This window comes from Leguminivora glycinivorella, chromosome 9, assembly GCF_023078275.1.
Source record: "Leguminivora glycinivorella isolate SPB_JAAS2020 chromosome 9, LegGlyc_1.1, whole genome shotgun sequence".
In the NCBI taxonomy this organism is placed as follows: domain Eukaryota; kingdom Metazoa; phylum Arthropoda; class Insecta; order Lepidoptera; family Tortricidae; genus Leguminivora; species Leguminivora glycinivorella.
In genome coordinates, this window is record NC_062979.1 from 15,641,608 (window position 1) to 15,659,609 (window position 18,002).

At 38.1% G+C, this 18,002-nt stretch overlaps 2 protein-coding genes across 2 annotated transcripts in view; one reads left to right on the top strand and one right to left on the bottom strand.

Moving 5' to 3' along the window:
• LOC125229865 overlaps nucleotides 1-18,002 on the top strand; it is a 58,152-nt gene that overhangs the window by 30,832 nt on the left and 9,318 nt on the right. The window contains exons 14-21 of the mRNA XM_048134803.1: nucleotides 55-191; nucleotides 3,577-3,689; nucleotides 5,121-5,279; nucleotides 5,611-5,784; nucleotides 6,232-6,383; nucleotides 10,476-10,578; nucleotides 11,027-11,217; nucleotides 17,539-17,693. Of these exons, the coding sequence (XP_047990760.1) occupies nucleotides 55-191; nucleotides 3,577-3,689; nucleotides 5,121-5,279; nucleotides 5,611-5,784; nucleotides 6,232-6,383; nucleotides 10,476-10,578; nucleotides 11,027-11,217; nucleotides 17,539-17,693 (1,184 nt within the window). The remainder of the gene's footprint in view (nucleotides 1-54; nucleotides 192-3,576; nucleotides 3,690-5,120; nucleotides 5,280-5,610; nucleotides 5,785-6,231; nucleotides 6,384-10,475; nucleotides 10,579-11,026; nucleotides 11,218-17,538; nucleotides 17,694-18,002) is intronic.
• LOC125229931 (glutamate receptor ionotropic, kainate 2-like) lies at nucleotides 7,620-17,593 on the bottom strand. Its single transcript, XM_048134882.1, has 16 exons — nucleotides 17,164-17,593; nucleotides 16,180-16,315; nucleotides 15,434-15,528; nucleotides 14,639-14,801; nucleotides 14,152-14,366; nucleotides 13,490-13,627; nucleotides 12,809-12,988; nucleotides 12,222-12,419; nucleotides 11,550-11,768; nucleotides 11,018-11,241; nucleotides 10,799-10,936; nucleotides 10,410-10,608; nucleotides 9,767-9,998; nucleotides 9,447-9,571; nucleotides 8,797-8,961; nucleotides 7,620-7,898 (listed from the first exon to the last, which is right to left on the bottom strand). Coding segments are annotated over exons 2-16 (2,490 nt in total). The 5' UTR covers nucleotides 16,181-16,315; nucleotides 17,164-17,593; the 3' UTR covers nucleotides 7,620-7,700.

An 18,002-nucleotide genomic window follows, 5' to 3' on the forward strand; every position in this document is an offset into this window, starting at 1 on the left:
AACAGATCAGATCTATATCATGCATGTCCTTGTATTAATTTTATTCTTATAAAGGGTGGTTAAAGGCAAAAGGGAGTATGCATTTCTGATGGAGTCCACGGCCATCGAATACCAGTTGGAGCGAAATTGCGAATTGATGCAAGTGGGCGGACTGCTCGACTCCAAGGGATATGGTATCGCTATGCCTTTTTGTGAGTATTTTCGTCCATTGCGGATATTTTATGTTATTCACGTAACACTTTTTTTCACGTAGTCGGTTGGGACACTTGTGACCCTTACCGATGGTTCTAGGTTCGAATTCTTGTAAGGGAATTTAATTTGTGTGATGAACATAGATATTTTGTTCCTAAGTCATGGATGTTTTTAGTGCGAGTATCACAAGTTATATATATATATCGATACCTTTGGGTTCAATTGGCGTAAAGGACAAAATGCAGGTTTTCAGGAGAAGCAAAAAACAACTTTTTTTTTAGAAAAATGTTTATATCTTTTTTGTTTTTTGACCTATATTTGTGACGTATATAGAAAAATATGTAGATTTTTAGTATCCTTCACTTAGTGTAGCAACCGTAGTGATAAACTAAACGGTTTAGAAGTTAGATAGTTGTAAAGGACACGTCAAAATGCTATGGACGTCCTTTACACCCACGATTTTTTTGTACAATTAGAGTTGATAGGGTCGTAAATGACGGTCTTAGATGATTTTTATACAAATTCGGGGCGTAAATGTAACCGGAATGGTACAAATGGCAACTGTTTTTAGCTTAGTTTACAATTGAGAAACTTGAAAAATGTATCAAAACGTAGTTAATATGGCATAGAATAGCCACATTAGTGTTACAGTGTATATTTATCTAAATATTTAGCAGAGACAAAGAACAAGACTCTTTTTTATCCAGTTTTGCAATAAAGAAACAACATTTGCTTAAAAACTATCTAATATTTTGGAACGTTATTATTTTAGTACTCGCCGCTCGGCTGTCTCAATAAGTTACGCATTCAGTATTTAATTCTAGCAGGGAAACGCTTTCGTAGTTTAAGTAAAACACTAATTGTAATCGCGTAAACTTTAATCAGCAACTGTGAATAGTAGACTATATTAATAGGACAGTAATTTTAAGTCTAAAGTAGAAAGAAGTTTTAAGAATAACTAAGAGTTAAGTACTTATTTATAAACGCAAGTTAGGACGCGTATACAAACTGTAGTCAAGACTACCTACTATGTTGATTCATATTTTTGATAATTTTGAAACAGAAGATTGTTATTTAGTCGTAAACCTGTTAAAATATAAGAATAATCTTAATTATGAGTTCAATCCTAGAAATATTATAGTCAATGCTTTAAGTACCTGGGTACATAGCCAAGTCACCAAACGCTAACGCTCATTCGCTAGCGAAACGCACCTGTTATTGTCGCACTAAATGTTAGTATAGTCTACTGTTAAAGTTTACTGCCGGCGTAGCTGAATGGCAATCGTCGACGACAGACGCCGACAAAAATGCAGTCTGGCCCCGTAGCCGAATGGCATTTCTCCGACGCCAAACGAAAGCGATACGCCGCTGGCTCTGTCGCGCCAATACGCAAGCGCGATAGAGATAGATATCTACTAGCGCTTCGTTTCGTGAGCGTTTCGTGAGCGATTGTGCCATTCGGCTAGCCACCCTGGTGCAATACGCAAGAGCGATAAAGATATATATATAGCTACGAAATAGATATTATCGTGAGCGTTTGTGCATTTGGGTACGTACCCTGATTACCATAATGTTTTTTTTTAATTACCTACATCTCGCCGCAGTATAATAATACTACGAAAGCGTTTCCCTGCTAGAATTAAAGACTGAATGCGTAACCTACTGACAGTACTGACTATTCAGACAGCGGCGAATACTAAAAAAATAACTTTGAATTTGTTGCCAAAGTATTAGATAGTTTTTAAGCAAATATTGTTTCTTTATTACAAAACTGGATATAAAATATTAGTCTTGTTCTTTTTTGTTGCTAAGATAGCTTATATAATTTATAATACACTGCATTAAACTGATGTAGAGCTATTCTATGCCATATTAAGTACGTTTTGATACATTTTTCCAGTTTTTAATTGTAAACTTAGAACAACATTTGTACCATTTCGGTTACAATTACGCCCCGACTTTGTATAAAAATCATCTAAGACCGTCATTTACGACCCTATCAAATCATGGGTGTAAAGGACGTTATAACATTTTGACGTGTCCTTTACAACCGTCTATCTTCTAAATCGTTTAGTTTATCACTACGGTTGCTACACTAGGTTAAAGATACTCGTAATCTGCATATTTTTCTTATACACGTCACAAATATAGGTCAAAAAAACAAAAAAGTGGGTTTATCTTTCTCTTGCCTTACCTGCATTACATGTCCTTTACGACAATTGAACCCAAAGATATCGATTACAATTGCGGATAAAATATTTTTAGTGCTGGTCGTAAAGGACGAAGAACAAAAAAACTTGTCCTTTACGCCCAACTTTATCACACTACTATAGAAAGTGATCCTTAGAAAGTAAGGGCTTAAAGGGCAACAATATATAATAAGGTGACTTACAACTATATTTTTATTTGTAGATTTCCTTTACGACACAAATAATAATTTACAATTAATGACTTGATATTTACGCCCCTTCAGAAAAGCTATTTTTGCAAGTCCATAGTAGAAAATCTTGGTCGTAAAGGCAACTTTTTAAGAGATATCGAAATTTTAACTACACAGATCGATAGCGCTTGAAATTCTGAACAAAACTGTATATATAACTCATTTTCGCCAAAATGTCCTTTACGCCAATTGAACCCAGAGGTATCGATATATATATTTATGTGTATGTCGGAGAATGACCAAAATGTGGTTTAAGATACGTTTTATGACGCTATATTTGACAAATGGAGCAAACAAGGGTTTTACAACTTTTTACAACCTGGCTGGTATTCGACTGAGTTCTGCCAAAACGTCAGAGAGGACGTGTCGGATCGTGGACGTATAATACCAGAACCGTTGTCAGGACCCGTTGTAGTTGTTTATGAGAGCTTTCAATGAAATACCATGTCCATTTCACAGAATTTACTGCACAAAACCGATTACACATTTAATCACATGAAATAATACATTCCGCCTATTATTTCGAGCAAACCGCCGGATTAGACCGATGAATCTCCAACAACGCCAGCACTCCTCAACCATTTCCACTGCAGATCGATTGACAGCCTCCAATCATCTGTTTTTCGATTCTGTTCTTTTAGACAATAGCGTCCTCTCTGACGTTTTGGCAGAACTCAGTCGAATACCAGCCAGGTTGTACAAAGTTGTAAAACCCTTGTTTGCTCCATTTGTCAAATATAGCGTCATAAAACGTATCTAAAACCACATTTTGGTCATTCTCCGACATGTATAATATTATAATCGGCTAGAACTCATAGTGCAAGTTTCGAATAGTTTGAGGCTAAATTGTTCTGTGTCTGATGTCCCCCACTTTATTTATAAGCAATCATAAACACCATAATCAGACATCTCTTTAGAATATGACATATTCATAATTTTTTTAGTCTCCTCCTACCGCACTGCTGTAGACAACGCTGTTTTGAAATTAGCAGAAAGTGGGAGACTAGTAGAACTTAAGAATCGATGGTGGAAAGCACCGGAGGAAAACGCGTGTGTTGTAAGTAAATACAAGACATCAGTAATAGCCATTGAACTACTATGTACTACGTACTAGAAATGACAACTCGAACATATTCTGTGCGCCGACCGGCAGCGGCGGCAGCGCGAGGCGCATGCGCGTGAAGCGAACCGTGTCATAGAGTAAGACTTGACCACCTAGACGCGACACTTTTAGTGTAGACCTTTGTTTTATACTTTGTGTGTTATACTAAGTAGTTCACTTTTAGCACTATTATACATTGTGTTATATTTAATTTCTACTCAGTGAAATAAAAATAAGTAATTGTTTTTTTCATAAATTTTAATTTCCTTTGAATAAAATTAGTTTTATAAGTTTCTGTCGCTCAGAATAATAATCGCGCCATTCACCTTGTTTTACCTCCCTTAAACACCGGTTGCATTAAATACTATTTCAGTTTTGGTGTCACTATTTTTCGTCAATAATGAGAATTATAATTCAGAAATAATTCAAAATCATGCTTATTGTATAATATTACCGACTAAAATTCGTATTAGAACCGTGTAATATTCAAAACTATAAATTGAAATAAATATTTTTATATTATATATTGAAAACAGAATATGATCACAATTATTATACCTTATTACCTACATGTCATGTCTGCGCGATTCATCTATGATTCCAGTTGTCAAAATGGCGGCCATAGCATCGCGTTTAAGGAGCCCGTCCCTTCATTATAATAATTACTTAAATTAAGTTAGATCAAAATAGCTTGTCTACTAACCGATGAAATGTGACACCGTCACTTTTATTAGATTTTCTCGTATGGCTTCAACAGTATTTTATAGCACAGGAAGGCATTTTTTCATTTTATTTGTGTGCAGTCAGAGACAACCTCCTCCCACCACGCGCAGAGACTGACTGAGGCAACATAAGTCCACTGGACTTATGTTCGTGGCGCAAACTTTTTGTTCGCCGTGTCCTCTCTAGTACATTATACCTCAATGGTAATAGCTGATACTTAATCAGAACTGGTTCTGTAGTCAAGAACACAATCGTTGACACTCCGTATCGCGGTGTCGTTATTTTTCTCTCTATTGCTTCCGTATTTATGCCACAGAGCAAGAATGCGTATCGTTCGCCAAGGAGCATTCAACGACTGTGATTTTGGCTAGAGAGTCACGGAAGGTCAACTTCGGGCAAAAATCACTAGAATCGATTTGAATTCGTGCCTTCAACGTTTCTAGATATTTCATTAAAAACAAAATTTAATTTAAGACGACAAACTTAATTAGAACCAATTTAGAAGCAGGTATTTAATCAATTAGGGGCACTAAAGCTTTAGTAGTTTTATGTGCTCTGCCTATCCCTTTATGGGATTCAGGCATGATTGTATGTATGTATGTATCTATTTAATCAATTGTCGTGATTTGGGTTGTAGTTACTAATGAAAATGTTTATACCCAGTCAGAGGAAGCAGGCGAAGAAGGGGCAAGCGCAGCAGAACTGGGAGTGGACAACGTTGGAGGAGTGTTCATAGTATTGGGCGTTGGATGCGGAATAGCAGCTGCCATGGGGATATTCGAGTTCCTGTGGCATGTGAAAGATGTCGCCATTGAACAAAAGGTAAACAATTAAATAGAACCATTAATTTTGAAATACTTTTAAGTCATGATACAATTAGAATCAAGTATAACTTAGATAACTAAAGAAGAAGTTTTATCTATAGATAAAAGTGCCTATCATCCTTATACTCTACTTAACTGTAGAGTACTTAATGAAAATGGATGTTTGTCGTACATAATCTCTTTCATCTCAGGAGTTAAATGATTTGATACATTTATATTCAAATCTTCAGTAATGTCCACGACTTCAACATGAAAGCTAAAATCTTTTAACCATTCGTATTCCCACTTCCTACAGTCCTGTTTTAAGCATTTGACTGTTTCCCGTTCAGATGTCGCGCACCGAAGCATTCTGGGCGGAGCTGATATTCGCGCTCAGTTTCTGGGAGACGGAGAAGCCCGTGGCTCACTCGCGGCCATCTTCCTCGGCGTCCGGCTCGGGCAGCGACGACCGCTCCCGCGCCTCCTCTGTGCTGCGCTCGGCTGCTGACTTGTTCCGTTTGGACGTTTTCAAGTGAACTTAAAAAAGCAGTTAGGTTACCAATTTTTTATCCCTTGTTGGTGCGTAAATTGAAGAATTCATATTGTTCTTAGTTCACTATCCAGTGTTGTGTTTATACGAAATCGGAAGGTTGAGCCTCTTATATCTACAATACCGCTGTATTGCTGCTTTGTTTCTTCATACCTAGATGCTCATTTTGGTGCTTTATCACAGATTTTACCAATTGATACGTTTTGTAATATAATAATTATGATAAAAGGCGAAACATGTTTCATTTCATTAGCGAAATCTATAACCCGCGATACAAAGAAACGGGCTGAATTAGGTATCCAGATTTCCATCTTCTTCATCATCTTCAGTGTCCGGATCGGTAGTGCACTCGTCTGCTTATTAAAAGCGTTCAGCTTTTGTTTCTGCATAAATTTCACGCACCGAAGCATTCTGGGCGGAGCTGATGTTCGCGCTCAGTTTCTGGGAGACGGAGAAGCCCGTGGCTCACTCGCGGCCATCTTCCTCGGCGTCCGGCTCGGGCAGCGACGACCGCTCCCGCGCCTCCTCCGTGCTGCGCTCGGCTGCTGACTTGTTCCGTTTGGACGTTTTCAAGTGAACTTAAAAAAGCAGTTAGGTTACCAATTTTTTATCCCTTGTTGGTGCGTAAATTGAAGAATTCATATTGTTCTTAGTTCACTATCCAGTGTTGTGTTTATACGAAATCGTAAGGTTGAGCCTCACATATCTACCATGTAGCGGTATTGCTGCTTTGTTTCTTCGTACCTAAATGCTCATTTTGGTGCTTTATAACAGATTTTACCAATTGATACGTTTTGTAATATAATAATTATGATAAAAGGCGAAACATGTTTCATTTCATTAACAAAATCTAACCCGCGGTACAATGAAACAGGTGGGCTGAATTAGATATCCAGATTTCCATCTTCTTCATCATCTTCAGCGTCCGGATCGGTAGTGCGCTCGTCTGCTTATTAAAAGCGTTCAGCTTTTGTTTCTGCATAAATCTCACGCACCGAAGCATTCTGGGCGGAGCTGATGTTCGCGCTCAGTTTCTGGGAGACGGAGAAGCCCGTGGCTCACTCGCGGCCATCTTCCTGCGGCATCCGGCTTTCGCAGCGACGACCGCTCCCGTGCCTCCTTCGTGCTGCGCTCGGCTGCTGACTTGTTCTGTTTGGACGTTTTTAAGTGAACCGGTAGAAAGTTTTGTAACTATTGTCAATTTTTAATTTTTCAACTCACGTACCTATTTTTCAACCTACGTAGCGAGCGATTTTATCAATCCTCGATCACAAAAATTCGTCACTTTTTTATGTTTTACTAAATAAAATAAATAAATACAGGTAATTCAATAATTAAAACCCAAGATTTAAGGTAGAAACAGAGCTATTTACTTTGACTACATTACGCTATTCGGAAATCAGGGTGGCTAGCCGAATGGCACAATCGCTCACGAAACGCTCACGAAACGAAGCGCTAGTAGATATCTATCTCTATCGCGCTTGCGTATTGGCGCGACAGAGCCAGCGGCGTATCGCTTTCGTTTGGCGTCGGAGAAATGCCATTCGGCTACGGGGCCTGTACGGACTAAACTTTCGTTTCGTTGCGGGCTTGCTCAGTGCTCGGGGGTCGAGAGACATGCGCCATTCACTTGCTAGCGCTCCTTTTGTAGGTAGAAGTGCTGGGTTACTTGATAAAACAGATTCGGCGAACTAGTATCTGTACTTCATTCAAGTTGACAAACAACTGGGCGAAGTTTAACAGGAAGACAGTAGGAAGCTCTGGAGTGCGAGTACTTTCGGTTTGGAGCTGATAATGAAATCGCTGGCGGCAGTTCTAAAGGTGTAATAATTTCGCTTAAAGAAGAACTGGCTTTTAGATAGATAAGATTATATTAACTAGATGAGATAACTAGTATACTTCATTCAAATTAATAAACGACTGGGCGAAGCTTAGCACAGAGACAGCTCTGGACCGCGAGCGCTCTCTGTTCGGAGACGTAGATTTGATGGAAGGAGCTGCCGAGCGTGGAGGCGCTGCTGGCTTGCTCAGCACGCGAGGGTCGAGGGACACACGCCATTCACTTGCTAATGCTTCCTTGTAGGATATCTGAAAAAATTGATTGTCAATCGCTTTTTCTAATTAATGAAAAAATACAAAGATATAGCGCATCAAAGTTCCGGAGTGGGAGCTTGTGACGTCACTTCTAAGTAAAAATTGTACCTAGGCGTGACGTCACGCGAAACTTCAACGCACTGTACCGTCGTCATTTTTCGTTTACAAGACAAAAGAAAAAATACGTCTCTAAAATTCTTTGATAATCACCGTGTTTCACTTAACACTAAAAACCTGAAAACACTTTGTTCAGAATCGAGAGTAGAATCGATTGAGCTATATCTTGATGGGGGTAATATTTTTATTTAAATTAGTATTATTAGTTATTTTTTACGTGCCCATTCTATTGTACTCGTAATACAACATTGTGTATATCGCATTGCTAGAGGTTGTTTACCTTTTTTCAGTATTTAGGGGTATTAATACTGGCCGGTTACTTGGACGATTATTTTTTCCGCTACTAGTTTGACGTTGTTTGTCAGTTTAATCTTAATGTTTATCATAAGTCATAACAATAAGAATAAACACTGCTTTCACGGCGAATCAGGGCGACGAATTTGCGTGATTTTTCAAGTGAAGACAGTTGAAGGGATGGAGACTGACATAGGCGACTTTTTGTATCTTTCTAACCCCTCACTTCTCTAAAATGGGCGGTGGAAATATTTAGGAGCATTCCGCACATTTCGGATTTAACGCGAGCGAAGCCGCGAGCAAATCTAGTTTGTTATAGATTAGGTTTGTCATCAGAGCTAGCCTTAGAACCCACTTTGACCTTACCTTAGGACGTAAAAAAATAAAAGGAAATGCATTAAACAACAAGTTATACCTACTCGTTATGCTTTCAGCAACATTGAGAACAAGCGATAATAAAACAATATGTTACGAATCTTACTCCTTCCTTGACGGCGATCTCATGGGAATGCAAGAAGAATCCGATAATCGCAAAGATGAGACCTAAAATTCCCCCAACGCCGAGAACCAGGAATATCCCACTCGTATTTTTCATCTGCACGGATCCGCTGTCCTCCTTATCGTTTTTTCCGCTTGAGTCATCATTCTGTAAGTAACGACATCGTGATTTCAAAGTTTTTATTTAACAGGAAAATATGAGTTAAGTATAGGTTTATGACTACCGCTTTCGTTTGAGGAAAACGACTGAAGCTTTGCGTGAGGGATAAGTATTATGACAAGTAGCTTTCACGCCGGATGAAGTACATCAAAGGCGGACAGGATTATTCAAACAAAAAGTCATTTTTGACACGGACGTCACTGACATAAGTACTCGATCACAATCGAATCTTGAGTAAAATAACGTGTCTTAACACTATGTTCCAGCTTGTCAGTGTGAAGTGGCTTGTGTGACAATATAGTACATTACGATACAAGTGCGTAAAAAAGGAAGTACGAATTTCCTTTTCGCACGTGTATCGTACGATGTTTTTCAGTACAGATGAGCCTCCGAAGTTTCGACCTGACATATAATGAACCACTTCTCGCACTAGTGCGTAAAAAAAACACCATCTGTACTGAAAAAGCAATTACCTGGCATTCTTCGATCTCTGGGCTGTCGGGATCTTTAACCCACCATTTATTTTTTAGGTCTGTAAGTTTTCCTTTTTCCTGGAGGTACAGTATTGCGTTGTTTATAGCCAATCTGTGCGGTGAGTCTAAAATGGATAGAAAAAAATCATAAATTATTCAGAATATTTTTTGACTTTAAAAGCTATGATTTATTTTTTAAAAGAAAATATCATTTTACTGTTTTTTTTTTCGTTTATTCTGTATTTTTAAGTAAATCTTTTTAAGTACCTAAATTCTAATATTTTAAGTTAAAGATAAAATTTTAAGTAAATTCGTCTTACTTTTAGGCATCGCAATTCCGTAATCCTTAGAGTCCAGTTTCCCTCCAACCATCTTTAACCGGCAATCTTGCTTCATAAAATATTCAATGGTAGTGGATTCCATGAAAAATACAAATTTGCCTTTACTCCGTACGACGCGCTCCATACCTTCTTCGTTGTCCGCTGTGAACGTTGTGGGATTGGCTGCAGTCATTCCTTGGTAAAGTTTTTGGTAGACTGGATCATTTGAGTTCTGGAATATAGGAAAAATAAAAATATTGACCTTTTAAACGCTACACACACACCTAAAATCTTAATACATAAAGTCTAAGTAGTCACGCCTTCATCTTTATGTTATGACCCTGCTGATATAATTTAGAAAGTAATATTTTATTGAATTGAATATTAAATTGGATTGCACTAGCACCAAAATCAAAGACACTGGCCTAGATAATTTCACATTTCCTGCAGCGAAGCTTTTATTGACCCGAAGAGCGATTAAAATCAAAATTTGCCAGTATTCTCCGAGACCACAGGGACAATGCCACAGACATGTCTATTTGCAGTCCGATATCAAGGCTTACTATACTCAAATACTCAGGTGTTGGAGCACACTTTTAATTCTAATAAGCTAATGCACAAAAAAGCCATCCATGGGCCTTACCTGGAAGAATTTATGCGTAGACCCATTGAGCATAGCACCATAGCTGACAGCCGTCTGCTCCGAGAGATCCTTGGCACTCTCGATGTTGTTGCTACGGCGGTTGTTGCTCATGAACGTGGACATGTTGGCGGTGTACGAGGCTGTTACTATCATGGCAAAGAACCACCAGGTGCCTGCTATCCAACGGGAGCCGGCACCCCTGCAGAAAAGATAACTTTATAGAATAATACTAGAGGGAGACCTCTAGCGAATTAACTGGTCTCTAACTCTCTACGGTAAAAGATTACTTAATTGCAAACTACTTTGTCCAGATTTAGACTTGGTATGATTAAACTCTTTGCAGCCCAGGCATTTACCTACAAAAACAGGAAAGTCATTGCTATACTTACCGAGGTAATATGTCACATCCTTGAGTCATGATTGAACCCATCGTCAGCCACATGCAATTGTAAAGGCTCCAAATGTTTTGAAGTTGCTTGGGATTCCGGTCACAGGGGTGAGGGTTTACCCAGTCTTCTTGGCTCATTCTAAAAAGAAGTATAAATAAGTACTATTAGGTATCTTCGATTAAAGATTAAAAATCAAAGAAACAACTACTAATTTCTTACCTCGCACAGATTAGTAAAACAAGAGACGTAATAATGTACACCACAGCGAGATACAGCCAGACGTCAGTGGACAGCGGGTTGACGAAAGAGAACATGTCTGGATCAGGAGGAGGGTCCACTTTGAACAGCATGCTGATGCCCAAGCTCATGAACGGAATTGAAAAGTCCACCACACAGTTCCGCTCTGATGTTATAGTCAAGTCGGATATCGCAAAATGTGCTCTCTAGAGACAAATGAAAGTCATGTTAATGTTGAAGTTAGTTTACTTGAGCATAAGTGCTTAGAAGGCTTTATCCCAACTAGTTTATTATTGTGTGGTATGGTATTATCAAACTTTACTACACTGATAGCTCTGTAACTCACTTCGTACCTAATCACTAATGTAATTCCGAAGTGAGTTTCGTTCCATGCATTTCTTTATTCACATCTTTTTACATCTTAATTCATCTTTTTTTCTATATCCATCCTACATTATTAAACATAGTTAGTAATAGTACCATTGTATTCGTTCTAAACCATAGTTCTACCTACATGTTCCAGAATTTCTCCAATTAATCCAGACCACCTTCTACTGCCCTCTATCGGACCACCAACTTTTAAGCCAGGATCTTCAATTACATGGAACCACCCGGGTTGTTCTTTCTCTCTGATGTGTTTGAAGATTTCATCCATTAGATCAACGACGTAACCTTTGGGTGGATCCCCGTTTTGTGGTACCATGTAAAACGGGGCTTGTTTCCGAGTTACTACCTAAAATACATTTAAAATATAACCTACTATACATACCATTCAAGAAACATAAACTAGCTGTCAGTGAATCTTATTCACCGTTCCGAATACAATGCAACTTATACATTTAGGGATAATACACAGTAAGTAAAGTGGAATGAATTCTACGCCGAGGTTTTCCCGAGGGTCTACTGGAGGATCTTCTAAAAGGATTTTACGAATGTACAGGTTTTAAAAGAGTCAGCATCGAGCATGTAATTACATCAGAAGTTGCAAGTTTTCATAGTAACTGCTTAAACCCTGGCGGATCAAACGCGTGTTTGCCACCGACGTAGTATTTATTTTATTTTGTCTCGTTTACGCTTTTATTAACCTCAAGTGTACACACCCTAACGCTCTGAGCGGTGACAAGTGCGCTTGATTTTCTCGAGTCTCAAGTCTCGTTACACCTTAATCGTGTAGATAAAAACTCACCCTAAAAGTAATATTTGATTTCACATCCGGAACATAGTTCAAGTTTATATCTTCTATCTGGTCCGTAGTTGAGTTCCAGTTGCCGACATACACAAATTGGCTTTCATTGTTCAGTTTTGAATAGTGCAACATAAAATTGACACGTTTTCCACTTTCATCAAATTCTACGTTTCCGGTGAATCCCTGACTTATTGAGGTCTGGAAATAAAACTTTTATTTATGGACACCTGAGGTATAAATAATTATCTCTTAGAATAAATAACCAACGAAAAAGACTGAGCCGTACGAATTGTTCTGGAAACTGTTGCGCGGCTAAGGGAGTAGTGATCTCCGGGTCTTGACAGCTTATCCATAGAACTCCATTGACATAATATAAAAATTCATTTATTCATGTTGTACCAAAAATAACAGTTATAAAGTATACAGCGCGGCAACGCTTTTGAGCTCATTAGTGTTTCATTGAACACTAATGAGAACCTACAGTCCTACAGGTTATGTACATTAATAATGTAAACGTGTTCTAATAACAATAATTATTGACACTCTAGGCAATGTGAATATTGTAATTTTTACCAAAAACTACTTACATTCGTTGACAGTAAAGCGTCCCGTAGAAACGGCCCCATTTCCCACGGCTGAGTCTGTCCGTCATAGCACAAAGGCGGAGGCTGTGGTATATCGTATGCGCTGTGAGGAATGTTGTCTATCATGTATTTCATAGATTTCTCGAGATGTTTAAGTGCATCAGCCGCTAAATACGTCTCAATCTGAAATACAATGAAATATGAAATGGTAAGGGCTCTTGCTTAACCAAAAATTTTCGAATTTAACCTTCAAACATTGTCCAATATGTCACTGTCGGTCTACATATTTGTTTAATATGAAACTGTAAACAAAATCGTTCTAGCACTGTCGTGAGTATGGCAGATCTTCTGATCTGGCCCCGTACCCGAATGGCATTTCTGCAGAAATGTAATCTATCATATTTATAGCTCTTGCGTATTGGCGCGACAGACCCAGACTACAATTATGCGGCGTTTCACGTTGCATAAATCCCATTCGGCTATGGGGCCTGATCTGATTCGGCTACATGTGTGGGGAACCTTCAAACATTGTCTAATATGTCACTGTCTGTGTGTTGTTCTAGCAGCGCCGTAATTATGGCAGATCTACTGATCAGATCTGATTCGGCTGCATGTGTAGGGAGCTCTTATTGGACTGGATGGAAAGAGTCAATCGGACGCATTGAAATTGAAAATGACACTTACCTTTTTAGGATTCTCGATACCATTATCAGTCCATTTGTCTTTCTGTTCCATTGCCAAATGCCAAGTAGTTACGTTACCCTCGATGTTTACTGAAGTCAAGTCAACTCTATATGCATCTAAAGATGTTAAAAGAATATTCTGAAATAATCCATTTAATACGTTAATACGGTGCTCAGACGTGGTCACTGACAACCAAAAGACCAAAAGCAAAAGACCAAATTGAAGGTTTGCCAAAGAGCTATGGAGCGCAGGATCCTAGGAGTAAAACGAATCGACCGAATTCGCAACTCCACGCTGCGCTCAAAAATATGTTACAGATTGGGGTTAAGACCGCCAAGCAGAAATGAGACTGGGCAGGCCATGTCTGCAGTATGCACGTGGTATGCACCCACAGAAGTGGGCTAAAATATAGCCATGGTATGGGTGCCGCAAGACGGGCGAGGATCTGGCAGGCCCAGGCGGAGATGGTGGGATGACCCTGGACGTGTATCTCAGAGACTGGCCGGAGATCGCTTATAACCGGGACGAGTGGAGATCGAAGTGGCAGGCCTTTGCCCAGCAGTCGGACACAATATAGGCTTTTAATAATAGTAATAATACGTTAATAGTTTAACCAAATCAAAAAAATGTTTACGTGTAAAATGTTTAGGTGTATAACTTACTTGGTATGCGGTGTAGTTTACCACTCTTGTAATTTCCTCCAAATACTTTTTAATATTATCCGCTTTGCAATCTATTATATGGTAACTGAGACGAGCAACTTTAAAAACGTGCTTGAATGTTTCCCTGTTGTCCCTTTCAGGGTAGATTTTCTTGAAGAGTATAGGTTTTTTATCATTTTCCCAAGTATTTATGACTTCTTGGAGTCGAATAAAACCTTAAATTATAAAATGATTAATTTCATAAGTATGCTATGTAACATGGTTTTTATAAAAAAAAAGTGCGGAACAAGTGAAACTGCGTAAAGTGGAAATGAAAAAATAGCAAGGGATACTTAAAATTCGAGTTGGTAACCCTGAGCGTTAAATACGTATTTGTCGCTGTCACTGAGCGTTAAACGTTTAACGCAGTCAGTTGGAAGTCGCATTAAAAGTTTCATTTCAAAAATATTGTTATTATATGTATAAACCAATGGCTTCACATACTTACTTCCTTCATCTTCATACATAAATGAAAATTTATCCCAGTCTTTCTTTTTGATATAAGTAGCGTACACTTTTGATATAACATCCGGGGGCGGATGATAGGAGATTGTAAAACCTTCTTTAGGTAGTGATACCGCCGGCTCCCAATCCAGAGTTAGATGTGGAATCTTAAAATATAAGAAGAATAAGACCAAAGACAAAAATATTTATCCAAACCACAAACGACCATGGACCAAGGCCGACTCGTAAGTAGATGGCTCGTGGATAATCGGACAAAGGACATGACGATACTATAAGGATTCCTAGTTGACAAAGAAAGGCTTAACACGTTCACTGTTTCGCAATTTAGGTATTGTACCTTACAACTTTGTTTTCGTGAAGATTTTTCGTGACCCATACTAGTATTCTGTTTGGGATTCAAACGTGCTTAAAAATCTCCTCTTCGAATCCATTGTTGCTTCTCTTCGGCTGTGAGACAGAGAACAAAGGGGCTGACGCACAAACTTCAAGTGTTTGTCAATCCTCCGTATCTTCTGGCCGAAAACTATAGTAGGTATATAACGGTTACAACCATTGGATTCATTTCGAAATTTTTTGAGTGGCGGCCTCATCAAAGACGGAGCGTTGAGAACGAGCTTTACCTGTAATTTCAAGTTGCTTGCCCTATGTAAGGACACAACAACAACAACATACTAGTATGTGGGTCCAATTCTAGTTGGAAAGAGAACTTATGATATAAATAGTAGGTATATAACGGTTACAACCATTATTTTGAAATTTTTTATCAAATTAAATTTACCTGTAATTTGTTGCTGCGTAAACACACGTTGTCACAAATTCCTCGGGTAGATCTGGCATCAACTATCGCTGATGACCGAAAGCCTTCCTCACACACTGAAATAATTAAGACTGTTAGATTACTTGAAATAACGTTAAAATTAACTTAATTATTTTGGCTATTTAGGGTTGTCCAAATTCAAGTAAGTCATTATCTGCCAATATTTAATAGATAGGCACGAAGGTTAAACAAACTTTGCCTCCGAGTGAAACACGAAAATTTTCACCACTCCAACACGAACAAAATACTGACTATAAAACATCAAACTCAATCAAATCCATCAATTTATTCAATATTTATGATTCAAAATCATCATTTATAGGTAAAATCTACCAGCCCACTTAAGACATCAAGTTAAAACTTGTATGAAATTACTTTGCACTCTTGTGGAATAGTGTTTTCGAATAGCAAAGAAAGCCTTTTCCAGTTGGTGTGGTGAAAAATAACATTATTACCTACCTTTTATTCAACGTTTCAGCCGTGTGTGCTTTAAAAAATGTGTACAAAACGCGAGAACTTAAAGTGTTATAGAGCCAATTTCGCCCTAATTGCGCACTAGGTTCTCATCACCTCAAATGTATTAAATGGGTAGGCGATATATTATTTTTCTTCTCATCTTGTGACCCTCTGGTAAGGTGTTAGGCTCAAATCAAGTTCTTTCTCGGAATATTTATAAATTAATTAAATAAAAGATAAAAAATAATTACTTTCCAGTGACACGGTAAAGCTGTCTGGACTTCTCGAAATCTTCTCTTTCCCAAAATACGAAGATCTCGAATCATTTGCGAATTTTCTGAAGAACTTCCACTGTCTTATGGTCTGATAGCCGAGTGAACAATCCCCCTGCAAATCGAAAATAAACTATTAAGTAGGTTTTCGAGTTAAGCCGGTCGTGGACGCTACGAAAGTAATTAAATGCGTCTTGTGTCAGCGAACAGGATATAATAGTTATTTGTTATACAAGGGGGCAAAGTTGTATTTTAACGCCGAGTGTGGAATTGAAAAACGAGCAAGTGAAAGGATTCTATAGTTGAACCACGAGCGAAGCGAGTGGTTCGAGAATAGAATCCTGAACTTGCGAGTTTTTTAACACACGAGAAGTAAAATACATTTGCACCCGAGTGTAACACAAAACTTTTCCCCTCACTATAGCGAGGAAACTACAACGCAAAAAATGCGTTTATCACTGCTTCCAGTTGTTCCACAGGTGGTAAAAATCATCTTTATTACTAGATTCACCTACTTTTATCAATTTTAAAGCAGTTAATTTGACTTTATTCAAGGTCAAATGACTTTACCCACTAGTGGATAAAATGCGTTTTTACCCGCTAATATTAAAGGACAAAACACGTGTTTCCGAGCTAGTGAGGGGAAAAAATACTTACAAACGACGCAAGGCATTGTTTTTCACATTTTGTCACTAATGTTTAAGTTGACTTTGTAACGGAAATGGACATTTTTCATAAAAGGATTATTAAGCAGTAAATGGCTTCCTTGTTTGTTGTTGTTTAATTAGCCTTTATTAGTTTTCTGATAAATTATTCACATAAAGTAACCCAACATTTTCTCGCAACGCCATTAAACTCCACGATAAGTAGTTACCATTATTTATGATGTAGTTAGGTTTACAAAATATGTCTCTTTCACTAAAAATGCAAACCTATTTTTCTTTGACACATAATCTCACTTACAGATAGGGAATTGACTCCTCGCCGACGTAATTGCCTGTATCTGGCCAATTTGCAGCACAAGTGCTATAAACAATAGTTTAAAGCGGTCCATTTTATACGTTTATGCGTGCAAGCATGGCGAGAGTCACCACACCGTCTGGTATATTTTTGGAAAACATTTTAGGTCGCGCCGACGGCGGCGTCGCGTTGTGATTGCCGGCATTTGACGATAGTCCTCCGGAAATAATACGAATAGCTTTACGTCTGAATAAACATACGAGTTTTGACTGAGATCCTAAAGTTCTACTGCAATCTTAAAGGTTACTTGTCAGACAAAACGTGTAATGCAAGGACAATGTGAAGTGATTGAAAAGTTTTGTGATATAACTTTTGACTGGTGGTAATTTTCCATAACTTTTTGGTGCGTGAGAGTGACAAGTTGACAACATCAAAAATGTGGACTAGGACGCTACTATTTTATATATTCATACAAACATGCTGGTGTCAGATACGGCGTATACATATAGAAGAAAAATCACAATTAAATATAGGTAAATTAATTTAAATGAATTTATGCCTAACATTGGGCAGGCGATTAACGATCAAGGCCTTTATCTATTAGTTGAAACTTATGCATTTGTGACCATTGAAAAATAAAATAAGTATTATGGTTTATTAGTTTGAATATCCAGAATTTATATTTATCACAGTTTTGGATATAAATTACTTTTTGACAAATCTAAATAAACATAAGGGTTATTTTTTAACAAAAACAAAAGTGGAACAAAATTAATGCCGTGGGTGAGACTTGAACTCAAAAATTAATGCTTTAATGTGAAGTCTCACAAAAAATGACCCTA